The sequence below is a fragment of the Notolepis coatsorum genome (genome assembly GCF_963971535.1).
Source record: "Notolepis coatsorum genome assembly, chromosome: 1".
Taxonomy (NCBI): Eukaryota; Metazoa; Chordata; class Actinopteri; order Aulopiformes; family Paralepididae; genus Notolepis; species Notolepis coatsorum.
In genome coordinates, this window is record NC_140165.1 from 229,635,406 (window position 1) to 229,663,166 (window position 27,761).

General features: G+C 45.5%; 1 protein-coding gene across 2 annotated transcripts; it reads right to left on the minus strand.

Annotated features, from left to right (window-relative positions):
- Positions 1–432: 432 nt before the first annotated feature.
- LOC311234395 (transmembrane 4 L6 family member 1) lies at positions 433–22,916 on the minus strand. 2 transcript variants are annotated; one of them, XM_084321569.1, is made up of 6 exons: positions 22,872–22,916; positions 20,877–21,057; positions 18,941–19,015; positions 5,058–5,212; positions 2,934–3,126; positions 433–2,154 (listed from the first exon to the last, which is right to left on the minus strand). In XM_084321569.1, the coding sequence occupies exons 2-6, from the start codon at positions 21,051–21,053 to the stop codon at positions 2,134–2,136; spliced, it is 621 nt and encodes a 206-aa protein (XP_084177695.1). In that variant the 5' UTR covers positions 21,054–21,057; positions 22,872–22,916; the 3' UTR covers positions 433–2,133. The 2 variants fall into 2 exon arrangements, with proteins under 2 accessions (XP_084177695.1, XP_084177694.1); XM_084321568.1 differs by having other exon boundaries at positions 433–2,172.
- Between the last annotated feature and the right edge of the window lie 4,845 nt (positions 22,917–27,761).

Here is a 27,761-nt window from a genome sequence, read left to right on the forward strand (position 1 = left end):
TTGTAAATCTACTACAAACTTTTTAAATTCCTATCCATTAGCAATAAGACTTCTTGCATTCCACTGTAGTATACTTAAACACATTATGAAGTACCAGTACCACTATGTGATGAGTGTGGTTGTGCATATTTAGTTTTAGAATCTTCTCTACGTCGTCACATTCCAGACCCTTAATTCCCAGGTATCTTTTAGCTGCTTTCACTATTATTTTGATCTTCTCTGTCTTGCTTGTGAGAAACAGTTAATTACATCAACCATGAAAAGAACAAAAGAATTTTTCTCTACCATCAATGTATCTTCCTTTACTTTACTACATCATTCACATGGTTTTGTAATGTTGCTGCTCTCCTCTCCTTGTTCTGCTCTGACAACCTACACTCTGACAGCTGCTTCAGCATATGTGACCCCATGAGACACTTTTACCTGCTGTACTTCCGCTGCTTTTTTTTTTTTTTTTTTATATATTTTTATTTCATTTTTTGGAAGAAAAGGCACAGGTACAGGCATACAATGCACATAAAACATACATTTAAATTATTTGCCAATTACATGCATTGCCTTGCCTCATTTAAAATAAAAAACTCCTACCCCCTAACCCCTGCAGAAGAAAATTAATTGAACAAAAATGTCAACAAAGACCAAGAAAATAAAAAATAAAAGGAATTATACAGATATAATTAGTTATGTCCTGCTAGCTATATAGTGAAGGTCCTAACTTGATAGAGAATATGGTTCCAGCTATCTATTGTTTGATATCTTGCCCCATTTAATCTAGCTATAGAAAGCTCCATTGTTACAACATCAGCTAATAACTGTTTCCAGTGATTAAAGGGCAGAGAGTGTGGAGCTTGCCATCGCAGCGCCAACATTTTTTTTGCAGCAGTACTTCCTGCCAGCCAAAATCGTCTCTGAACAATACTTAAAGCTAAAGAATCATCATCATTAAGGAGAAGTAATTTGGGACAACAGGGAATATGTTTTTGTAATACTTTAGATAGATAATTAGTTATCTGTTCCCAGAAACTTTTAACTGTGGGGCATTCCCACATCATATGTGTAAAAGTACCAGTAGTATTTAGAGAACAAAGTGTACAGTTTGGTGAAATAGCACGTCTCATTCTATAAGCTTTCTGGGGGGTTAAATATGTTTTATGGACAAAATTGTAATGAATCTGCTGATGATTTGGGTTTCGTGATGCCATAGTAACATTTCCCCAAACTCTGGTCCAATTGATAGAGTGATGGTGTTCTAATCCCAATTCTGTGCTCCACGATTGGATAACAGGTATTAACGAAGTACATGTTTGTGATAGATCTTTATAAATTATAGAGACTTGTCCTTTGGAGAGACCTGCAGTTTTTTTTAGAGAAAGTAATTAACGGGTGAGTAGTTGGTTTGGTCCATGGAACTCCATAGGCTCGCATAGCCGATTGGAGCTGTAAATATAAAAAAAAAGGAGGTGCCAGGTAAGTTATATGACTCTTTCAGATCTGAGAATGTTCTTAGACCATTGTCCTCCATAACATCGCCAAGTACATGAATGCCACAATTGGACCATGATTGAGCTACAAAACTGCAGCCTCCGCTAAGCAAAAAATAGTTATGAAATAAGGGAGTCTGTTCATGCCACTTAGTATCCCATTTAAGTAACTTTTCATATTTGCGCCATAAAGATATGGCATGCGCTATTATCGGACCATAACATAATCTACATTGCTTTAGTGAAATATCTGTGAAGACAATGTCTTGTAAACGAATCGGCGCCACAATATGTTTTTCAATATTAAGCCAGGGGGCCTCAGAATTTAAATTAAACCAACTCAACAGAGGACGAAATGATAACGCTTGAAAATATAACTTAAAATTTGGCACAGTTAAACCACCAGATTGCCGCTCATTTTGTAAGGTATAGTAAGTTTAACCCGAGCTCGCTTGCCTCGCCATATACATTTTGAGACTGCTCTATGTAAATTTTCCCAATGAGCAACAGGTGGGGCAATAGGAATCATGGAACTACAGAAGTTTACTCGAGGTAATATGTTCATTTTGATAATAGAGACTTTACAGTATATATAAAGTAGTCCTCAGTTAGAGGCTCAAATGTGCTTCTCTTCTCCGGTTCCAAGGCCTTCTCAAGCTGAAACTTGTCCGACCTGCAACCTGCAACCGACCTGCATGAATCGTACTTAGTTAGTTAGAAGCCAAACATTACAAAAGCAAAGATAAGTCAGACAATAAGAACACAAATATTAACATTGGTTAAAACAATTAGTGAAAATAATTACATTCAAGAACATTTATAAGTATATATTCTTAAATGTTATCAGGGAATCAATATTTAAAGTGCATTGTAGGTTATTCCACGAGTCTGGAGCACAAAATCTAGGGACATGTATTGTAATCCAGTCCTGAGAGCGGGTTTGATAAGCTCCTACATTGAGGTCTAATAGTGAGGTAATATAAGTTGGTAAGTGCTTTGGAAATAAACATACTGTATGCCAATGTAGAGAGAGGGGGGGGGGGGGGGACCAGCAAACCTTTTCATAGAGAGTACAATGATAGGTACTGTAGGCATCACCAATAATACATCTAAGAGCAGAGTGATATATGTACTGTAGATATCACCAGTAAATAATGCATATAGATGGACATTACAGGTATTCAATGACTGGAATAATATTATTCATATTCATATTGTGATAAGAAAAAGTCTAATACACGTATATCAGATATAATTTTGTGACAGATTATAGATACTATTTGCTTGTTATTATTAGTTTAAATAAAATTATTTTGACCTGAAAGACGATAAAAAATGAATATATAGAATTATTGTCTGGCGTGACACACACACGTACATATGCACGTGCACTCGCACACGCACACGCGCACACACACACACACACACACACACACACACACACTATCCTACCTTGTTATTATAGAGGCCTCGTCCTAGAACCATTCCCAGGAGTGCGTTGAGAGCATGAGCTCCACACAGCAGGGTCTGCAGGCCACTGCAGGCCAGCATGACCGAGAACAGAACCACATTCCATAGCACCACCCCTCTGGGTTCCTCACACACAGTGAACCACAGGGTTCTGTTGTACAGGTAGGACGGGGTTCTGGGAGAGAAGAAGAACCAGGTGAAACAGATCACAAGAGGAAGAGTTTTCCTATAATGATCAGGACTGTTAATTCAGACCTGCTGCCTCTGTCTCTTCTTTTCAGATGCAAAGCACCTCATAGACGGACAATGTCACTCACTCGTCAGTCTGCCAGACCTAGTATCTTCACAGTACACTTTAGTGCTGTGCACTTTGCAAATATAGCATCTATGGAGGAATGTTGCTATGTTAAAGTTCTCCATCATGAAAGTGTAGCTTGCTAGCTCAAAGTTTTCCATCATGACTAGGGTTGCCACCTTTGACCAATAGAAATAAGGGACATGTATCATCAAGCGTGCGCGCAAGACAAATTTTTGGGCGGTTTTGGGGCGTTTTTTGGGCGCAAATGGGCAGATTTTGTCACTATTTTTTTTTTTTACTTTATTTCGGTTTTAGGGTTAGGGTTAGGGTTATGTTATTTAATTATTTTGGGGAGCCAGCCCCCCAAACTCCTGAAATGCATAGAAATCTATGAAATCTAAATAAAACAATCTATGACATTTATATTAAAAAGAGCTAGCCCCCCAAACCCCTAAAATACATAGAAATCTATGCATTTTGGAACAGTTACTATATATAGTCAAGAAAGCATTTAGTCATACTTAAAGTTTAAAGTGCTTTATTTGCATTTAACATTGTTTAAATAAATTGGCTGAACTATAGCCTCAACTTGAGCATAATACTGTATGCATATAAAGTGCTGTAAAGACAAAGCCTGGGAACACTTTTACTGAAAGAGGACAATAATACAATGAAACACTTGTGTGACCCAAATTAAAAGATTAATAAAAAATAAAGTGCAAAGAAGAGTAGGCTCCGGGCTGCCAGGGCAGGTAAATAGAAATACTGACATCTAGTTAAAAACACAACCAGATAAATAAGATGTAATATCCCATACCGAATCAATCTCAGGAGATGTTTCAGTCATGAAGAACTGTGAAACCTGTGCTTGGGTCCTTTGCGTTCTTATATTTCGGGAATGTTGTTCTCCTGATGCATGCTGTCTGAGATCAGTCAGTCCACCATGCGCCACAGAAAACACACGCCTACATACTTTGCAGTTTGCCAGTTCCCACTCAGGTCTGTACTTCTGGAGGCGTTTTGTCTTTTTAGGACGCGGTGGAGTCACAGTGTCTACTGTAGACATTTTTCAAAGCGTCTTCGAAAAGAAGTCACGCAGCGCACAGACAGAGGATTGGCACAACGGCACAGAACTCTTCTTAGCAACGTGAAAGCGCTAATTCTCATTGGTCGTGAGCTGCTGAGCGCACGCCCATCATACCAGAGTGGCCAAGTCTGTTTATTTTCCGCAACTTTTGGACACACTTTTGCTTGTTTTTGTAGGTCGGCTGGCTCATTTCTCTCACTAAACTGGCAACCTTAAAATACGGGACAAAGGGCGTCCCGTATCAGTTCAATACAGAACGCGTATTTTAGTTTCCAATTACGGGACAATTCCGTATTTTAAGGGACGGGTGGCAACCCTAATTGACAGTGTAGCTTGCTAGCTCAAAGTTTTCCATCATGACAGTGTAGCTTGCTAGCTCAAAGTTTTCCATCATGACAGTTTAGTTTGCTAGCTCAAAGTTTTCCATCATGACAGTGTAGCTTGCTAGCTCAAAGTTTTCCATCATGACAGTGTAGCTTGCTAGCTCAAAGTTTTCCATCATGACAGTTTAGCTTGCTAGCTCAAAGTTTTCCATCATGACAGTGTAGCTTGCTAGCTCAAAGTTTTCCATCATGACAGTGTAGCTTGCTAGCTCAAAGTTTTCCATCATGACAGTGTAGCTTGCTAGCTCAAAGTTTTTGCGTAAGACCAACGTCATGATGAGGAATGCTTGGCATCTATGACACTTGTGTGTTGTGTCCTTGCTCTATGCAGCACGTACCCATCGCCGGGTGGGCGGAGGGGGACGCCCCAGGCCGGCCCCTGCGTGGTGTTGGAGAGACACAGAGGGCCCATGACCAGCCCTATAGCGCTCACCAGACAACAGAAGGCTGAAGCACCCACAGACAGACAGGAGTAGACCACCTGACACAGCATCTAAACACACAGCAGAAGGGGGAAACACATCAGATGATATTCTAATGTATTGTCATCATACAGCACAAGTACAGCACAACGAAAAGAGCTTTGGCATCCAACAAAGTTTTCAAGTTTCAAGTTTTGTTTTATTTGTCACATATAAGGTACATGTACATTACAGTGAAATGCTTGGTTCTGTATGAGCCCCCTGAGATTGTGCGTCATACAGTAAGACAATTTAAAAGAATAAAGACATAACACAAAATATGCAAACTAAAGTACAAAATGCAACAAAATGCTAAAATGAGGTAGAGATTGAATGCAAATCTTCAGAGTGCAAACGTAACAGTAAAGTGCAATAGTAATATAGAATGTAGGCTACAGGTGATTAAACTGGGTATAAAATATATAAATGAGTACTACTTAGTTATAGTGTTAATCAGATTATTCTCAATGTACTTCCTAGAAAAAACATATACTGTCTGAATGGCCCAGGGTTCAGTTTCCCAAAAGCATCTTAACCCAAAGAACATCTTAGCCCCTTGCCTCAGAATGAGTTGATATTAGTGCTACGAGGGTTTTGGGAAACTGCAGGTCTCCAGGTTGATGTGATTGTTGGGTGTGAGGTGTCATGTAGCTGTGTTTATCCTAGGGGTCAATGTGACTCTCCATTCCTCTATATCACCATGGGAAATTAGGCTCATTAGGCCCAATCATTTGATCAGATATTAATCACAAAGGCGGACAATAGAGAATTTGATTGAGGATAGAGTTTACTGACAGGATGAGAACTGGGTTACAGCAATGGGCCCTATCACCCTTCCTGACAGGCAGCGACGCGAGCGAGCGTGATTGCGAAAATTATTAAAATGTATTCGTTTCAATCAGACTATCCTGACCTGCCGCGAGCGACAGCGAACTGAGCTGCGATGTCGTTCACCCCTCAAATATTCGCTTGCTGTGTCTCTAGTTGAGCGATTACGCGACCAAGTCCCACCCCTAAACACTTTTTATTGGTAGAGAATCGCAGGCTGCTTTGCCCCTGTGCTTCCAGGTACCACACACACACAGGGCCGTATTAACGACCGGGCCGTCCGGGCCGCGGCCCGTGGGCCTCTAGTGACGAGGGGCCTACATTTTTTTTTTTTTTTTTTTTTTATATTTTTTGGAGGCCCCTCGTCATTAGAGGCCTTTTGGAGGCCCCTCGTCACTAAAGGCCCCTCGTCACTAAAGGCCCCACATTTTTTCATCAACTAAAATATACAGTACGTCACACCCTGCCGTCTGCAAGTGGCTAATCTTGAGTATTTTTTCTCCTCTTCATAAGAGTTTGAGGTTTTCCGTTTGAGGTAAAAACAGCAATAAAAAGTCAAAACGTGCATCTCCACATCCCAGCCCCGACGCCTGAATACTTTTACCAACGGATTTCCAGTTCCGCGTTCGCGTTCTGCGCTCTGATTGGCCACTGACGTTTCTGGTAGCGCCAATCGTGTGACGCCTCTTTCTTTCACCAGTTAAGCTTAGGCACTCTTTTGAAGTTGGTTAAGGTTAGAGTTTGTCTTAGAGCAGGGCGATAGAACACCAGCCCTGATTCCATACTCTAACCTTAACCAACTTCGAAAGAGTCGCCTAAGAAACGTCAGTGGCCAATCAGATCACAGAACGCGAACGCGGAACTGGAAATCCGTTGGTAAAAGAATAGACACAGCCCCGACACGAATAAGGCAGATTGGGATCATTATTCATGACAGACAGCAGAGACCCGCCGGTGCTGATAGCAGATATCATCGAGCTCCCCCTAGTGACTAGGGGGCGTTATTTCTAAACCTAGCCGCATTTCTGGCAGACGCTCTCTGATTGGCACTGACTGACGCTCTCTGATTGGCCACTGACATGCTTGCCCAATCGCGTGACGAGCTGTGTCTTTGCCCATTTCCGCGTCGACCACCTGGCGTTCTATCGCCATGCTCTAAGACAAACTCTAACCGTAACCAACTTCGAAAGAGTGCCTAAGCTTAACCGTCGAAAGAACTTTCCGTCACGCTCTAAGACAAACTCTAACCATAACCAACTTCGAAAGAGTGCCTAAGCTTAACGTAAGGTTATGTATATAACCAAGTGATATGAATACTGGTGACGCTCAGCGTCATCTGCACTAACCTCACTTCGTGCACAGCACTGAATAAAAATCCACAATGTAGTGGCGTCCTGACGCTGAGCGTCACCAGTATTCATAGAACTTGGTTATATACATAACCTTACGTTCTATATCATACTGGCTCCGCTCAGCGTCATCTGCACTACAGGAGCTGAGCGGGAGCCAGAAGCTCGACAAATGTACCCCGCTGAGGCCCCCCACAACCATCAGACCGGAGAGGACCGAGCCCCCCCCGACCCTCCCTAATGGAGGATACCCTCCCTATCGGAGGACGGGAGGGAGACGGATTCGACCGTGCGAAGAGAAACTCGAGCAACTCAACGCACAGGGTGAGCAGACCGTGGCTTGACCCCACGACTACGCACACGCACAACCCGCATGCCACCAGGGAACGAACGGAAGGAACAACCCTCGTTACAGCCCCCAAAATCACGGGGTCAAGAGCAAACTCAACCCTGTGTGTAACTGAGGGGTACAATTCCCTGACTGTATTGAGAGTATGGTATTATTAAACCACTACTTAGTTATGTACTTTAATTACTGGCCATACAGTACATGAATATATATGGTGAACACCCACACAAGAATACGGCAATGACACATAAAGTTCTAGTTAGAGGGATTTATTATTATTAGAGCAAGCAACGGTAGGTTACAGATTGAGAATTATACTCGCGCTTGTAAGGCGAAGAACACACGTAAAGTAAGTCAAGAGCGTAAGTCAATGAGAATACTAAGATGGGTCTAAACTGACGCCACCTGTAGCATAGCAATTACGTAAGGCACACTAGTAGTCAGCTGGAGACACTGGGGGGTTCCCTCCGGTTGTAAGCCGGCAGGGTAGAGGAATGTTCGGGTGCAAAGTCTGGGTCAACGAGGAATAAAGAGGCTCCAGCTACGGGAGTCGGTACAGTACTCCCTTGATCCGTAGACAAAGCAACAGCTATAATCCAGTATGCTCGACAGCATGGATGATCACTGGGTAGATCCCACACGATAGTGGGGTAGACGGTTCTCTGCTCCAGCAGTCACGGTACCAAAGCAATATAATCCAACCAGAAAATGGTTCTGCATTCGCCGGTGTAGATTCTCCTGTGCACTATCCTTCACATTAAACTAGGTTGAACTTGACGTTACTTCACCAAACTATGTTCAAGTTCAAGTTCTTTAATAGTTGTCATACAGAAGTACAGAATACTTTCATACAAAATGCTTCTTACTGTTACGCTCCAGAGACTGTGCTAGACAAGATAGTATCAAATAACATAATAACATAATATAGCATGTAATTTAGAAGAAGAAAAATGAGGTCACAGTGTTCGGTATAGACATATGTACAATGTTCTGAGTTACCATATAATATACAATACTATGCAGTGTACTAATGTACAGTACTATCTAGTGCAAAGCAGAAATGGGATGAGGTACAATTTACAGTAAGGTGTACGAGTTGTAGTGCAATCCTTCATCCATAAATATAAAGTGTGGGGAGTGGGTGCTACAGTGTGTTTGTTTAAAGTGGGTGTGTGCTATAAAGTGTGTGGAGTGGGTGCTACAGCGTGTTTGTTTAAAGTGAGTGTGTGCGTGTGGATGTGTGTGCTATGTGCGTTTGGTGGTTGTTGTTGTGTAGTGTTCATTCATTGTTCGTTTAGCAGCCTGATGGCCTGGGGATAGAAGCTTCTTCTGAGTCTTTCTGTGCTCGCCTTGAGACTCCGGTATCGCTTGCCTGACCGCAGCAGTTCAAAGAGGCAGTTGTTCGGGTGACTGGAGTCTTTAATGATTCTCTTAGCCTTGCCCTTGCAACGCTTGTTGTAAATGTTCTGGAGGGTGGGGAGCCCCCCTCCAATTGTGCGTTCGGCTGAACGTGTCACTCTTTGTAGTCTGCTTCGGTCTTGTGCAGTGCTATTCCCAAACCAGGAGGTGATGTTGCCGGTCAAGATGCTCTCTATTGTACATGAGTAGAAGTTCTTAAGGATCTTCTGACTGACTTGGAACTTCCTTAGGCGCCTGAGGAAGTAGAGGCGTTGTCGTGCCTTCTTCACAACACTGTCAATGTGTGTGGTCCATGTCAAGTCCTCGGATATGTAGGCTCCGAGGTACTTAAAGCTGTTGACTCTCTCAACCGGTGCCCCGTCGATGCTGAGGGGGCTGTAGTCCTTGACCCCCGACCTCCTGAAGTCCACAATCATCTCCTTTGTTTTGCTGACGTTCAGGGAGAGGCTGTTTTCCTGGCACCATCCCGCCAGGACCTTGACCTCTTCCAGGTAGGCCCTCTCGTCGTTGGCAGAGATCAGGCCCACCACCACTGTGTCGTCAGCAAATTTGATGATTGTATTGCTACTCCGCTGAGCCACACAGTCGTGTGTGTACAGGGAGTAGAGGAGGGGACTCAGAACACAGCCCTGGGGGGCCCCTATGTTGAGGGTGATGGATGAGGAGGTGCAGTTGCCTGCTCTCACCACCTGGGGTCTGCCAGTCAGGAAGTCCAAGACCCACTGGCAGAGGTCATAGCCCAAGCCCAGGTCCCTGAGCTTGGCTATGAGTATGGAGGGGACTATGGTATTGAATGCCGAGCTGTAGTCGATGAATAGCATTCTCACATAGTTCCCCTGCCTCTTGTCCAGGTGTGATGCTGCTGTGTGCAGCACATGGGCTATGGCGTCCTCCGTGGACCTGTTGGGGCGGTATGCAAATTGCAGGGGGTCCATGTTGATCGGGAGGGAGGAGCAGATGTAGCCCTTTACTAGCTTCTCAAAGCACTTCATGGCTATGGAGGTGAGAGCTACAGGGCGGTAGTCGTTGAGGCAAGCAGGCTTGGATTTTTTGGGTACAGGGATAATAGTGGACTTCTTCAGGCAGGTGGGGATGACAGCCTGTTCTAAGGACAGGTTAAATATGTCAGTGAATACTGGGGCCAGTTGGTCGGCACAGACTTTTAGGACGCGGCCGGGGATGCCGTCCGGACCTGCTGCCTTCCTGATATTAACTTTTTTAAAGGTCCGCCTCACCTCATGCTCTGTTACCCTGAACACTGCGCCTCCATCAGCAGCCGACCCCCCCCCCCCCCCCCATTGCCGTGGCTTGTGAGCTGGTGTTGTTATTACCAGCATCAAACCTCGCATAGAAGGTATTGAGGTCATTTGCTAAGGAGATGTCACTGTTCAGTTTGAGGGAGGCGCCTTTGTAGTCTGTCATCGTTTTGAGCCCCTGCCACATAGCTCTAGAGTCAGCTTGTTCAAACTGGAGTTCAATTTTATCCCTGTAGCGCCGTTTGGCCTCTGACACTGTCCTCCTTACGTTGTATCGCGCCACCTTGTGGTCATTCATGTTGCCTGCCACTAGGCCGTCGTTGTATGCTTTGGTGCGCTCTCTCAGAGCTTCACGGATGGATTTGTCTACCCAGGGTTTTTGATTTGGGTAAACTTTCATTTTGGTAGTGGGGATTGTTTCTTCCACCCTAGTACAAACATAGTCCAGTACTGTCTCCGTGTAGACATTAATGTTATCTGTGTCGCGGAACACATTCCAGTCTGTGCAGTGAAACACAGACCGGAGCGTCTCCTCTGACGTCAAATCCCATTTCTGCACCTCTCGCGAGACTACAGGAGTACTTTTAATTCTCTGTTTGTACTTTGGTGAAAGAAAGATTGACGCGTGATCTGATTTACCAAAGCCACTATCAGAATGAGCCTTGTAGCCACCTTTAAATTGCGTGTAACAGTGATCTAGGATGTTACCGCCTCTGGTGTTGCAAGTCACATGCTGATAGAAGTCAGGCAATACCTTTCTCAGATTGGCGCTATTGAAATCGCCCAGCACCAAAATGGCGGCGTTAACGTTCGCCACTTGTATTCTATTTACCTCGTCGTGGAGTCTGGAGAGCGCGGCGTTGTTGCTGGCTTGCGGTGGAATATACACTCCGATCAGGATGATCGCCGTTAACTCCCTCGGGAGCAAGAAAGGACGACACTTGATGGTTATATATTCCAGGTCTGGGGAGCAGTGGTTGGATAATTCCTTCACGTTAGTTGGATCGCTCCAATTTTTGTTAAACATGAAGGCAATACCTCCTCCACGTTGTTTACCGGACTCTGATGTCCGATCCTTGCGATGGATAAAGAAGTGATCGGCTGGTTGAATTGCGTGATCTGGAACCTCCGGCGTGAGCCACGTTTCAGTGAAGCAGAGAACGTTGCAGTCCCTAACGTCTCTTTGATATTGAATCCTTGCTCGGATGTCATCCAGTTTATTGTCAATTGATTGTACATTGGCTAGCAATATACTGGGTAGTGGTGTCCTGTGCCGCCTGGTTCTCAGCCTGTTACGGACTCCAGCTCTCTTTCCTCGCCGTCTGACACTTTACTATCCTATTCGCACATGTTCTAAGTGCTCTATTTAGACGCAAGGTTGCTCACTTCACTTGGTCGTTGACTCGTGGTGAAGGCTTTACTAGTAATGAACGAACTGCTGCTGTTTCCACCTGCGCCGTATTTATACGTAAGGTGAATTATCTAGTGCCAACCTCAGTTCTGTCTCGTATTACTGCGCAAACCTGGACATGTTGAGACATGCCTTGGCGTTGCCTTTGAACTTGCCATTGGGGGTATGGTCGTTGGCGCCTAGGGGTCGCTGTCCAATAGGAGAACGAATATTATGGTCTGGTTTGTACCCAGGTAAAGGGATATTCCGTGTATATATACAAAGAATATACAAGGGATATCAAACGATATACAAATATTATACAAGGGATCTCAAGCAATAAATATATATATTCGGTTTAATCTGACCCTTTGTAACACTGTGGCAAGGCCGTAGCACCGGAGCGCGAAGGAAAACCCAGACCCACTGAAGGGACTGGATCCCCTGGAAAAAGGGGGCCCGGAGAGGTCAATGACGCCAAGCATCAAGACCTCACCAGGCGGTCACTTAGTGACACCGCCCCCCACATCGCCAGCGTATTCGGACAGGGCCCCTCCAAGAGCGGGCCCTTCCCCCCACTAGTACGCCGCCTGGCACACTGACCCTGCAACACAGGCAGTCAGCATGGCCGTAACTTGAAGCACTCAAAAGGCTAAACTATAGCGGAAGCAGGCAGCGCACCGGGGAGACGACCCCAGAGGCAGCAGGCTTTAGACCCGAGCCTGGAGCACTATGGACGAGACAGGCGCCAAAGGGGTCAACTGAAAACAGCACCCCGGCGGAAGGGGCATATGCTGGCATTGTTGCGCACCATGACAAAGCCTCCACCAAAAAAAAACCCACCCAGAGGGGTCGAGGCAGAGAAGGCTGACACGATTGGCAGACGTCATGAACGTGCAGGGGCACACTCAACCGGGTAACCCGGGAGTTGACTCTGCTCCAACACACCAGGGAATCAACCACCCTCTTGGTACCACATGCAGTGGTTGTTCCTATAACCCCTCAAGAAAATACTCCAAACACTGGCTATAACGCAGTACAAGTGTTTCAGTTTACAAAAAGGGTTATTCCAGGCCTACGGGTCAACGAAACATTACTTCGGACCGGGCCCGGCGGCTCGGGAAGCACACAGGGTCACCAGAGGAGGTCCAGAAGACCACCCCAACAGCCCCCTCTTCGCAATGCGTGAGAGAGGAGCGAAAAGAAAGGAGAACCAGCCTTTCATGATAGTGCCAGGTACAACCTGTACCCAACAAAGGGTCTCCATAACGCCCAACCCTGTGACACCCGGGCCGACCCGGCGCAATGAATATTAAAGGCAACCAACTTGTGTTCAGCTTTTCTCTGATTGGCCACAACCCCACGCCGCTAGCCCGCCCCCTTTTGCCGCGAGTGCGGCAGGATCCTTCAAGTTCCCTGGTGCAAAATAAATCTGGTAGTTCGTTTATGATGTTAATTAATAATAAACACTGTTAGGACTCTTAATAATAAACACTGTTAGGACTATCTGACTCTTAATAATAAACACTGTTAGGACTATCTGACTTTTACTAATAAACACTGTTAGGACTATAAACACTGTTAGGACTATCTGACTCTTAATAATAAACACTGTTAGGACTATCTCGATTCACGCGTCACTACTGTAACTAGAAACTCTGGGTGTCACTGTACATCAGTGTGGAACTGTACGCTGTAACGTTATGCGTTATTTCGCGTTTTTAACGTCATAAACCAACGCACTACCAGATTCACTCGTCACTGTACATCAGTGGAGGCTGCTTGCTGAAGCGCCAGCGGGGCGATGCGGTGGTTTGTCCCCGGCTTCCGTGCGCCGCCGCCGGCTTGACTCGGTCCAGCTCCAGCAGCAGCGGCCGTGCTTCGTTGTAGAAGCCCTTCAATGACAGAGCTCTCATATTTTGCGAATGCATAAACTATATCTTAAATTATGGCTATGTGTCTAATATGGCTGTCGCTTATCAATGACTTCGCGACAGCCATATTAGACACACCATATTAGACACACGGATGTAGGCCTCCATTGAGGGGAAAAATTTACAGACAATGTCCATCCCTCTCACAGGACGGCGTTGCCATAGATGACCTATGAGATCGTCAGGAATAGGAACAGGCAGTGGCTGTGGTAGCGGCACGCCATTTGCGACTGCCGCCGCCGCCATGAGCTCGGGGAACAAAGCATGCAGTTCCCCCTGCATACTTTCCCCCACCGAGCTCGCGTCCCTCACATGCAGCAGACTACTGGTTACAGAGCCACATTCTGATGTGGCTGATAGCAGGGCATCCCGCCGCCGAGTCGGAGGTTCTAACCCAACATCTGCGTACGAGGAACCCCAAGGAGACCTCTCACCCCCCTCCAGTGTTACCTGGACGGGCGGAGGACATGTCTCCACCGGGGCGTCGAACAAGAACCCGTCCGCTTCTACCATGTAGTCCTCTGTTTCCATCGGCCATGGAGAATCAGACGCATCCTCATCCGGCTCCAGCAACTCACCAAACTCACCAAACTCTCCGGAGGCAAAGGAACCAGAGCCGGAACCAGGCCATCGCACAGGAGACGGCGCTGGTGCACCAGCTCCTTGGAAAGGCAAACTATCTATCGGACGCCTACCGGGCGTGACTGCCGACCACGAAAGAGGCCTCAACCCCGCTCCAAGACGCACGACAGAGGAGGCAATGGAGAACCGCTGGTGAAGGGTGACGTTGCTAGCGCGACCCTCCGAGGTAAACATTATGACTTAGCTTTTTTCTTTTAAAATTTATGAGAGAAAGAAAAAAGCAAGAAAAAATGTAAACACATAACTCAACTTTCTTCAGCTAACAACCTTGTCAAGTGGGGTATACAACAGGCACTTCCTTGTGGTGAAAGTGAAGAAGGAGGCGAGTAGGTGACCACACACCTGCTTATGAAGGTAAGCGGATAGGGGTGTGGCCAGACGGGGGGCGGCTACGTGGCGTAGTGAACAAAGCGCTCGCCACGAAATGCTGGAGACGCTGGGCTCGTCAGTTCGAGCCCAGCGCTCCACATTTGCTTTTAGTTTAGCTGGTCGTCCGTACTAATACACATTGGCCAAATTAGGGGGTGGGAAACTGATGGGTGGGGATCGGGCGTTGTGGACAGCGACTCCTACAGGTCGGTTGGTGCGCCTGCGCAGTAGAATCAGGAAGTGTCTGGGGCAGCGTGAGCCTCCCACGCGTTACTCCTCGCCACTGAGAGATCGAGCTGCGCAGGTGAAAAGATGCGACTGCTGTTACCTCAAGTACCGGAGGGGACTTGTGCTATGTATGACTTAGTCCACATTGCAGCCGGCTTGTGGGAGGCAAGAAACAGCGTCCGTGACAGGGGAGGGTTGAATTGGATGATACGAAATTGGGATGGGAGAAAATATAGAAAATGGGAGAAAAAGTGGATAAAAAAAAGGGGTGTGGCCAGACGGATGCTGGTATGTAAAGGTACATTGTGGATTTTTATTCAGTGCTGTGCACGAAGTGAGGTTAGTGCAGATGACGCTGAGCGGAGCCAGTATGATATAGAACCAGTATAGAAACAGGCGTCGGCCAATCAGAGAGCGTCTTGCCAGAAATGCGGCTAGGTTTAGAAATAACGCAACTAGCGGCCTCCACTACACACTAGTAAAAAAAAATAAAAGAGATCCGAAAGAAATATATATATAATCAGATCCTCATCCAGCGTTTACTTTCACAGCATCTATAGTGACTACTAGTATCATCTCATCTCTTCTCTATCTATTTTTATAAAAAAGATTGTATTGCAAATACAAATATGATTGATTGTTTGATAATGAGGGGTGAGAGACGTTGAGTCTACGTGACACTGACGTCCAGGTCCAGGGGTCACTGTCAGGTCAGGTCAGGTGACCACTGATCGCGAGAATTGCACTTGCAAGTTGATCAAGTAGGCTAAGATTCGAGTAGTACTGTATGATCATATGACACTCAAAAAACATGGATAAAAAAGTTAAACGGTGGGAAAACGGAGCTGCTAAGTTCAAATCTAAACAGGAAAGGGACAGAAAGAGCGCGTTACTTCGGCAAAGCATACCAACTATCTCTACTTTTTTCACCCCATCAGGTAAGACTAAGGAGGACCTGGAGGAGGATAGCCCCCTCCCCCTGGCTAGCACTAGTAGTAGCAGCAACGTCGTTAAAGAGGCTGAGCCAGGCGCCGCGGGCAGAGAGGACGAGAATGCTAACATTATTATTATTGATGCTAGCGACAGAGAAGAGGCAGCGGCAGCCTCTAGTTCAGCCGGCCCACCACCACCAGTGGCTGCCAACTGTTCGTATACGCCCGCCGCTTCTCCACAGCCTAGCCCCAACACCATACATCTATACATTTATGACATACCAGATTTGCAAATACAGTACTGTTTGTGATACGAAAAGAGTCCAGAAAAGAGAGTATATACATTTGACGTAGAAACTGTACATTGGAGGAGGTTGGGTAGGTGGGGTGGGGTTGGGGGGATGGGGGGGACTGTACATTGGAGGTGGTTGGGTGGGTGGGTGGGGGGGGGGGTTGGGTAGGAGGGGTGGGTGGGTGGGGGACACTGTACAACTGTACAAGCAAAACTGTACATTGGAATATTGACAAAACCATACTTGGTAATTTACTGTACATTGGAGGGGGTTGTGTTAGGACATTTACAGGGGCCAGTTTCGAATTGCAGTCTCCCGTAGGTGTTCTTTGAGAGTGGTTTTGAAAGTGGGTAGTGATTCACATTCCTTTACAGCTTTGGGTAGGGCGTTCCACATTGATGTGGCATAATTACGAAACGTGTTTAGTCCCTTGTTTGAGCCGAATCTGGGTTTAACATGATTTGTGGAGCTCCCTCTGGTGTTGTGATCATGGTATTCACTGACCTTTGGGAAGTATTTTGACATGTACATGGGTACCTTGGTCGTGTAGTGTATCTTGTAGACCAGGCCCATTGCAAGTTGCTGTACTCTGTCGTCTACTCTAAGCCATCCTAGGTTGTCAAAGTGGGCAGGGGTGATCAAAGTCCTAAAAACGCCACTGTGCGTGCGTGCACGTGTATGTGTGTGTGGGGGGGCCTCCACAAGAATCTGGCCCAGGGGCCTCTGAAGTCTTAATCTGGCCTTGCACACACTCACAGACACACTCGGACACGCGCCGCCTCATATCAGGACAGTGTCGCGCGCGATTTCGTCTCCAGTTCGCTCGCTCGCTGCCTGTCAGGAACCGGTGTATAGCCTAGATCTCTAAAGAAAATATACTGTATTCTTTACTCTTTTTTTTTAAACTTTATTTTTTTTTAGCGTTTATCGCTTTTCCTGGTCAAGCATGACCGACAGTTGCAGGGTGAAGCGGGAGAGAGAGAGCAGGGGAAGACATTTGGTAAATGGCGGCGGGTCCGGGAAAAGAAACTCGGGGTCAGCCTGATCCGCGACGCAGCGCGGTACTCCGCGACGCAGTGCGGTACATGGTGTGCTACTGGAGCACCCCACTGTATTCTTTACTTACTCATAGTATATATTCAGATTCTAAGTGTTATTGACCATATTAATAATATTAGTAATGTATAATAATTAACTGAGTTAATTATATTGTTTACACTGCTTATTTTGATCTTCTATTTATTTTATCCTATAGTTTTATTGCCTATATTTATGTCTTCTACTATTACCATGCACGTACCTGTACCCCCCCCCCCCCCCCCCCCCCATGCTGCTATGACGCCCAAATTTCCCCAAGGGGATCAATAAAGGAATATCTTATCTTATCTTATCTTGTAAAAACGAGCTAACAAAGTATTTATACAGGAGAGTAGGCAAAACAAGTGGAGCATTGATGTACATACTATGAATCATAGATATGATGTGACATGATATGATGATATGATATGAATCTAATCTAATGTACTGAGATATCTGGATAATGACGTACTTATGAGACAGCTGTGTGTGTGCATATGTGTACAAGTTGATGTGTAGAGAGCGAGAGAGGGGTAGTGTGTGTAGATAGAGTGAAGGCTGTGTGTGTGTGTGTGTGTGTGTGTGTGTGTGTGTGTGTGTGTGTGTGTGTGTGTGTGTGTGTGTGTGTGTGTGTGTGTGTGTGTGTGTGTGTGTGTGTGTGTGTGTGTGTGTGTGTGTGTGTGTGTGTGTGTGTGTGTGTGTGTGTGTGTGTGTGTGTGTGTGTGTGTGTGTTAGAAAGAGAGAGACAGAAGTGTGTTGGTAAAAAAAATAAAAATGTATATATAATATATTATTAATATATATATATATCTAACCCTAACTAACCTTACTGTCATGCACTTGTCCTAATAAACTAACCTACACTGTAGCACTCAACACTTTGATGAACATTGTTACTCAGCTGATAGAGTTGTGCCTTCCTGATGACTTGTCGTACAGAACTTGTAAGTCGCTTTGGATAAAAGCGTCAGCTAAATGACTAAATGTAAATGTACTATAATGTAAATGTAAACATATCACCAGCTATAGGCCTACTTGAAACGTACAGAAAAAGAAGTGAGCATATTTCATGTAAATGTATATCACTGACTACACATGTGATCGACAAGGATGCATTACTTCTGTGTGATTGATTCATTGTTGTTCCACTTATCTCAGCCTCTCAAGAATTTAAGAGAAATCTAAAGGTGCTGTAAGTGTTAAATAAGTGATCTACGGCTCTACATTCTGACAGCCATCACTAGTACAGAGTGTTTGCTCAGTAACATGGGTCTCCCAGTCCCTCCTCTCTGCAGTAAACACAAAATAAATGTTCTGGTATCCTGTTCCCATTTTATCCAATCAGGATAATTACTGCAGAGCGGAGGGACTGGGAGACCCATGTTACTGACCAAACACTCTATTTCAGTGATGGCTGTCGGAATGTAGAGCTGAAAATTCAAGATTCAAGATGGTTTATTTGTCATGTGCACAGTTAAACAGACAGTTTGCCGTACAATGAAAATCTTACTTTGCTAGTCTGCCCTTCACACAAAATCACACAATACTTAATATATATTTTTACAATTTAAATACAAGTGACTGCTAAAAAAATAAGGTAAAAATAGATATTTAAAAAAATAAAAGTATAAGATATATACAAGGCACAGTGAGTAACTGTGAGAAAATATCCTGCATAACGCTGTTATACTGACCTCCTTTCTGAAAGCACAGAAAGCCAAGCCTCTTGCTTGGCTGCTGACCACAAATGACCGGGCCCCAATCAGTACCTGCACACAAAAATACAAAATGTCTGTCATTATGGGAATCCTGGAATTTCAGTGGTGCCGCACTTGCAATGTGTTTCTGACACTGTGGGTTTGAATCCACCTCAGGACCTGTGTCTATTGACTGTATGCTGTCTAATAATATAAATGTAATAAAGCAGAAATTAAATAAAAATGTTCCTTTATCCATATCATGAAGAAGTAAGTATAATTTAAAGGCCGGTGATTACACAACCAATGGCCAATCTAAAATCACGTTCTGTTGTGATTTTCATTTTCATTATCATCAAAACAATATCGCCTATGCAACAAAAATACCTGTAACGGAATTGCAGAAGTCTGTTAAACTCACTCCTCTGGAACTACTGCCCTTTGACAAAATCATGAGTAGGCCTACACTTTAGATTTGGCTTGATCGGGATCGCCAGAGCCACCCATAAGGGCGGGGGGCGGGGGTTCTGGGGCCCAGCTGCTAAGGGGGCCCATGGAGGCTGGCAATACATATATTTTTTATGTATGATATAAGTTAAAGGATCAATAGGCGGCCGTACATTTTTGGAAAACTTAAAATTTCGTATTATATCTTGACAGTAATAGATAGTACTAAAAAAATATAAGATAGTTGACACCAACATTTTAGCCCGAGCTACATTTACATAAGGCGCAGGAGCTAAAACAACAACATCCAATCAAATGAACGATCAAGTCAAATGATTGTAACAAGCAAGCTGTCTATCAAACCCTCTAGTGACACGATGGTCTGATTGGCCACTGACATGTTTGCCCAATCGCGTGACGAGCTGTGTCTTTGCCCATTTCCGCGTCGAACAGCCTGCAAACTACCTGGCGTTCTATCGCCATGCTCTAAGACAAACTCTAAGCTTAACCAGTGTAGAAACAGGCGTCAGCCAATCAGAGAGCGTCTTGCCAGAAATGCGGCTACGGAAAAAAATTACGCGGGGCAGGGGCCTCACAAGCTGCAGGACCCGTGGTCAGAGGCGGGGCAGGGGCCTCACAAGCTGCAGGACCCGTGGTCAGAGGCGGGGCAGGGGCCTCACAAGCTGCAGGACCCGTGGTCAGAGGCGGGGCAGGGGCCTCACCTCAAGTGGACGCTCTAGTTATTTTCTAGCATAATTGACACCTTTAACACTGGTGCCTTGACCCAGATGACATAGTGAGCCTGGTTCTGCTGCCGCCTCCCGGTCTGAGGCAGAACAACACAGAAGCCACTACCTGAGAGGTCCTTGCATGAATGACACCTGTGACATCTACACAGCCAGGGTCAATTCAGGGTGAATTTCACTTCGATAAATTTGAAATGTAAACATAAACGATAAATGAATGAACTAATGGTAGGACTTTCCTTATTAATTATGTTTCAAGAGGTTGAATGCATCTCTTATTTTTTTGTATGGGCTAAATTGAAAGTGAACGGAGCCCAGTCCTGGTTATTTAATTGTGAACAGTTTCAAGGCTACGGCTATTCTGATAGAAGTCCCAGCCATGTGACTCTGACTCTGAATGTATCTTCAGAATACCACAAGAGACTGGACACATGACAAAACACCAGAATACGGATGGATGCTCTTTTTTGGTAAAAATGGGTTTTAGGAACAGGGTGACGTGAGTCATACACAAACACACACATGTATGCACACACACATACAAACACACACATGTACGCACACGCACACACACACACACACACACACACACACACACACACACACACACACACACACACACACACACACACACACACACACACACACACACACACACGCACAGCAGAGTTTTCCTAGGGTGACATGAGCACGGACCTAAATTTAAGGACATGAGTCATGAACACACACACGCATCTCACCAGGAGTCCAGAGGCCCACAGCCCCGTGGCCCAGGTGGCCTCCCTGGTCACATGACCCTCCAGCAGGAAGTGACCCTGCAGGCCAGGAAGTAGCAGCAGTGTGTTGGCTATCATGCAAATGAGCGCCAAGGAGACCAGAGTCACACAGACACACCGAGAACAGCGACCGACACACATCCCACTGGAGAGGGAACACATAAGAAATAAGTTATACAATATATATATAAATACTGAATACTGATGTTGAAATAATAAACTAAATAAGACTCGTGCACATCTAGTTGGACCCCGACTGGAGGTGCAGGTCAGCGCATGAGAGATATATAACTAAAAGGAGAAAACCTTCAAAAAGAAAGAAGGGACCGCACACTCCTCAGGACTTGTTTTAGCTTTTTTATTGCACAACGCGTTTCGCTTCTGCTTCCTCAGGTGCTATGCTATTGAAATGTTGAAATATATACACATGTTGAAATATATACGACAGGCTGTGTGGATCCTGAACATGCGGTTCCATTTGTGTGTACGTTCAAGGACAAAACAACTGTATTATTTCACCATCTTGCACAATCTGTAATGCAAATGTCGCTCCACTCTCAAAGTTCAAAACAGGATTGGAGACACGTTATCGTTCCCAAACTGATTGACAGGTCTCTTAATCTGAGGACAAATATTAGATGACCACTAAATATATATAGCATTTTTAACGTCTTCTCATGCTGTAATAATAGGGTTATTTAGCATTGTAACGTTTGTAAACATTGGAGTAGAACAGTTCTGTTGAGAAAGATATACATCATACTTATTTCTCAACTACAACTGAAATCTTTCTATTACACATATATGGTCAAAAAGATTATAGATTGGACCTTTAAAGATACAATCTAGATTATATGCTGTATGTGACCATCTAATCTCTGGTTATACTTTTTAAAATGTTAAATGTCATTTACATTTTTTTTTGTATAATGCGGCTTTCGAGAGCTTTTTTGAGCCCATCACAACTCATATCTGTTTTACATGACAACAAATTGCATTGTGAAGGTTTCCAATCCCATCAATGACTATAGATGAGAAAACGTCATCAGAAATGACTATGGAAAACAATAATAATAAACATGAATATTATTAGATGACTATGACAAATATCATAGCAGTGGGGCGAAACAGTGCTTCATCCGAGAGTGTTTCATCACTGCTATCACAGCCTATTTGCAATAACCCTTTGGAAATGGTTGTACAAAATATTTCGTAGGAGAAATGCAAATAGCCATAAACTGCTGCTGCAGGTCGTGTTTCCAGCCGTTTGTAGTGAGTGAAGCCTTCCTTGGAGAAGAGAAAACGTGGGTCTTGTGTCAGGTTGGATACAGACATGTTCTTCTGTATAAACTGCTAGCAGCAGTAGGTGAGGCTGGAGAGAGAGGCCTGGCTGGAGCCACGTCCCCATGGAAAACATGCTCTTTTGTTTGTCTGACAAAAGGTTGAGGCCATCCCAGGTGAGCACAGATGCTTTCCCACAGACTGCTTTTAACCATGTTCTGCCATCAGGCTGTTTCCTTCATTCAAATGACTTATTTTACATCTAAATATATAAAAATAAGAAATAATGAAAAATAAACATATTTTGACTAGACTGGTCTTCTTCTGGGCTTTTTTTTGGTCACCAATCCCCATCCTCTTCTAAGGCTACATTGCCTACAAATATATGGAAAGCAGATGGAATTGAACATGTGATGAACGGCCGCCTCTCCAGTGCTGCTCAAAGCACTTCACCACGGAATGACAGCATACATGTATACAGGTGGGCCCAGAGGGAACCCCGAACCCTGGCAGTATTAGTGCCATGCTCCCCATTGAGCAACACAGGACCACACATTGTGGTATGTTACATTATTCAGTGCCATATATGATCATATTAGTAAATAAAATACAAAAGGTTATACAGAATAATTATAATTATCGTTGAGGAGCGTTTCATAACACTTGATTGACACTTACCCAAGAAAAACGACAAGGATGTAGATAAACAGGAAGAATACCAAATGAAATACTACCACCAGAGACAGAGGAGTTATGAGGAACCTCAGGTTATATGTATCCCATGTTGAGACACACCCCCTCTCCCTCACACGCAAATACCGTAGGCTTCACACTTGTGTCCAAAACATGCATGTGAAATATGCTTTGTTCGTTACCGATCAGTCAATTGCTCCATTGTTTTATGGTTGACAATGGTTCTAGTCGACCCACATTTTAAAAGTGAAAATCTCACCCGAAGTCCAGTGACAACACTCATCTATGACCTGCAGATCAATTCTGGGTCCAGTTTGGTATTTCTATTGATTTACTTATTTCACTTTTGCTGTAATTGTCTCCCACGTGTGGAAAGTCGCACAACCCCCTTGGACCTACAGTAGCCAAGCTATTGATTATCAAAACTGTCAAATACACGGTCAATCACAATAGTTGTACAAACTCTTCTTCTTCATCTATTTCTGAAAGGTTTACTTTGAGAAAGATATGTTTTTGTTTCGTAAGATGCTTACAAATGACTAGAAATAAGTTAATAAGAATTCCAATGCAGATATTTGTCTCATCGTTTTCGACTCACACACACACACACACACACACACACACACACACACACACACACACACACACACACACACACACACACACACACACACACACACACACACACACACACACGCACACACACGCACGGTATATTCTGCCATTGTCCTTTGCATCATTACAACTGGAGTTGGTCTCTTGACCAAGGTCAAGGTACTGGTATTACAACTGGAGTTGGTCCCTACAGAGAGTGGTGCGCTCAGCAGAGAGTACTACGGGTATTGCACTACCACCACTGCAGGACTTATAACAGGAGGTGCAAATCCAGAGCCTGCAGAATAATGAAAGACCCCCACCACCCCAACAACAGCCTGTTCAAGCTGCTGCAGTCAGGAAAGCGCCTACGCACATACGCAACAAGAACAGAGAGACTACGGCTCAGCTTCTTCCCCCAGGCCATCAGAACATTGAACACTGAACTCTCCACAAAAAAGTACACATGAGCACACAAATACACACAACCAGTGATGAGAATAACGGCGCTATAAGTATAATTATAACGCCGTTACTGTTTTCAGTAACGAGTAATCTAACAGATTACTCTTCCAATCTTAATAACGCTGTTACCGTTACTGCAAATAAATGCGGCGCAATACTTTTTTTTTGGTTAGTGGGGGCTGGGATCGTGTAGTCTTTAACCAACGCACTTGCAGTTCGCCGTTCGCGAGACAAGCGTATAAATGCTGCCGATTGGCTGAGGTTGAGTAAATTTGCATGGTAAGCCAATCAGAGGTAGAGTTGGGGCGGGTGTTCAAAAGCATGTTTACACACAACTTGGAACTTAACAACAAGACAAGCGAGTCACAGTCAACGAGAGACGGGTATGGCGAGCCCAAATACACCAAAACAAGTAGCCTTCTCTAAATGGAAGTATAGCCATTACTTTTCCCTCCAAGAAATTAAAGGAACGAGTGTAATCGTGAAATGCACATTATGCCCTGGGCAAAAGTACTTATCCACGTCGGTGTCGAGTAATTCAAACGTACTCAAACATCTTTCAACGTCGCATGCTTCCACGAAATTAGTGGCTAAGACCTCCGAAGGAGGAGACACCCAGAACAAAACATGTTTACAGAAGTGCTACCACAAAATGCACAGGGATGTGGAATAAGGCAAGTCGGTCAACGGTGGCTGCAGAGACTGTGCATGATGTCATTTCCAAGAAGCTGTTAGTCCCATGCACCACAAGATGGAACTCATTCTATGATGCCCTGGCTCATATATCTGGGATTCCTATAGTTGAGCTGAACACCATCTCGTCCAAGTTTGGATTGACAGCCATGACAGAACGAGAACACCAGTTAATTAAGGAGTACTGTACGGTCATGAAGCCACTTACAGTTGCCTTAGACATTCTTCAGGGAGAAGATCATTGTTTCCATGCCACACTCCTACCCACGCTGGAGACATTGATATCCAAGACCCTGCAACTGAAGAGTGGCCTGCACATCCTAAATGACCTTCCAGAGGCAATTGTCACAGTAAGAACTTTAATTTATTTTAGATCTTCAACTAATTACCCAATACATTTATTTTATTATATGAATGGGAAAAGATAACTATTCTATTCTAGCCATTACAGTTATATTTCGTATTGCATCGCGTCCCGCTCTGAGCCTTACGAGATACTCCTATCTCCTGTGATACCTAATGTATCTCCCACGAATAAAAACACATGCACCCCACCTGTATGGGGCCCCGCCCCTTATGGTGGCACCGCCCATATAACCATGACCCTGGTCATGAAACACCCTTCCTCTATTTTCGTCCCAGCGTATTGGATGCGTGCACCATACGAGCTAGCGGAATGAAAAGATTAAGGAAGATTAATAATGTTGGAAGCTTACCGGAGGTTGCTGGCCCCTGGCATCTTCGACGCATGTTTTCGGCAACACGACGGGCCTGTGATGTTCCTCGTTTGATGACTGCACATCGAGGTTCAGCTGTACAAGGCTGGCTGTCGGGCCAGCTTGTACTCAGGTAGGCCCTGTGTCTTCAGGCATGGGTATTAGTGTTGGTAATGCTGGTTTGTTTTGTTAACACAACCATGTTGTGTGTTGGCGCCGGGGGCAGGATGGTTTGGTGAACGTTCTCTGCAGGGAACGGTTTCCAAGCTGTCTTGGGCGTGCTGCTAAAACATCTAAAGCTATGCTAACATGCTATCGCTACTGCCGCATGCTATTACTACTGCTAATTGCTATGCTGTTTTAATGTCTCCGCCGTGAGATGTTGTCACTCTCCCGCCTCTTGCCCGGTTCATCAATGAAGGTCAGTCGGTAGCTGTTGTGGGGTTTTTGAGTTCTATTTACCTTTTCGGGTAAATAGGTTGACAACGGGGTAGGTCGTGGCTAGGTTCCTAGCCAGGTATTTTACCTTGTGTTCCGGCGGGGTTTGTTGAACGGTGTTCCCATCTGGGTTGGCGTCGGGTAGTGGGGCTATGGGTCCAGCCGACATGATAAACATGTTGCGTGTCTGTGCACAGGCAATTGTTGTCTTGGATCCCACATTGCCTGGCGTTAGGCTGCAGTAGTATAAGGGCAGGGCCGCCTGGGAGAAATGTGAGGCCCTGTGCGTTTTTAGACGCGAGGCCCCCCATCTCCTGGGGCGGCCCTGTGTAGGGGGCTATTGTTTCGTTTTGTCACTCTGCTATGAGAAGGTCTGTCTTGCTACAGCTTTCTCTCCTCTCAAACCATTCATACTGACGGTCAATCGGTATACTGGGGGAGTAATGCGGGGGGGGGCTTTGTTTACCTTTTTTGGTAAATGGGCTAAACTAGGGCTGGTGTTCTGTTGTGAATATTTTGAATGAAGACGGGGCTGGTCCGTCTCCCCTTAACTTTGTGTGTATGGGTTTGCTCATTCTACAGTTTTTGTGGTTTAGCTCTTTTATTCATTTAACCTTTTCATGGTGCACACCACAGTGGAGGGTGCTGTTTGCAATCACCACTGGTGCTCCATGTTAACGTCAGTCCTTTGTTTTTTATATATTGAAACAATGCCCCGCCCGGCCGACACCTTGGGTGGGTCGGCCTGGCGAGTGGCTGGTGGGCTGTTAAGGCTTGTACCGCCACGGTATGGAATTGGCAACGATTTGAACTGTGTTCGAATTGGTGTTTTTTCTATTAAAAAAAAATGGTGTCTGGTGGAGGGGCCTTGGGGCCAGCCGACGTCGACACATCGCGCGAGGTTGTTGACGTTATTAGCTTTGACCCAGCCGCAAGCTATAACCGCTCAGGGTTCCCCTCTCCGCAGGGGATTTTGGTCTTCTGCTGGAGCGCGGGCGGTATTGTCCTAGGCCCTACACCGCCTCACACCGCGCAGCCAGAAGAAGAGAGAGCACGGCCTCGTCAGCGGCGATGACGGGGCCCTCGACAGGCGGCCATGTTTTTCCCCCGCCAGAGGTATCCTGGGCGTTGATTCGACAGGTGTCCACAAGGCCGACAGCCTTGGCGGCCGAGGGATCGGCCATGTAGGATGGGTTCGGCTTGAACAAACAAGCCGTCACCGTCCTGCCGCGAGCAGCCCGCTCTCCGATCACTCCCTTCCCCAACACCAGCGGAAGAAGTGGGCTCTAAAAAAGTATGATTGTTTCCTTTGGCTGCGGGCCGCGTGCCTTCGTTGATGCGCGGGCGGCCCCCCTTTTCGCTTCTCATGGGGACAGGGGCTGACACCCAGTTGATGGCTGAGCCTGGGTCTGTCCGTGAGAATGTTGTGCTGTCAAGCGGCTCCCACACCTTGGACTGTGTTGGTTGAGCCTGGTGTTACGTCTGTCAACTTAAGTGTTGTCAGCAGGGGGGCTCGAAACCTTTTGAGGCACACAGTGCGGGCTTCCCCGGCCTCGCCTTCGCCAGGCCAGGTATCATGTTGGTGCTCCCACTCCTGAAATATTGGCAAGTGGTCGCAGCTCACATGGTTTGGGGTGGTAGTAATATCACTGCAGGGCTACGGTGTGTAGGAACCCATGGGGGCCTTACACCTTGCATGTCCGGCTGCAGAACAACTCCTTCAGCATGTTCTGGAGGGGTGTTCAGTGGGGGGGCTTTTTTGATCGGAAGCCCCCCGTATCAGACAGGCCCTTTCTGTCGGGGTTCCCCCTTGGGTGCGATTGCCTCGTGGGTGGTGTCAGGGCAGGTGTTCCGACACGGAACGCGCTCCTCGCACGGTTCCAGGGTTGTCTTCGCACAGCGGGGGGACCGGGCCAACTATCTACAGTTCCTGGCGGACCTGCGCCACGTGACGGCGGGTGCGTTGGGA

Coding starts and splice junctions, on each gene's coding strand:
- LOC311234395 (XM_084321568.1), bottom strand. CDS start 21,053: ATGTGTGTCGGTCGCTGTTCTCGGTGTGTCTGTGTGACTCTGGTCTCC. Junction 19,016..20,876: donor TGTGGGCCTCTGGACTCCTG/GTGAGATGCGTG, acceptor TTTTGTGTGCAG/GTACTGATTGGGGCCCGGTC. Junction 2,173..2,933: donor GAGGCCTCTATAATAACAAG/GTAGGATAGTGT, acceptor CGATTCATGCAG/GTCGGTTGCAGGTTGCAGGT.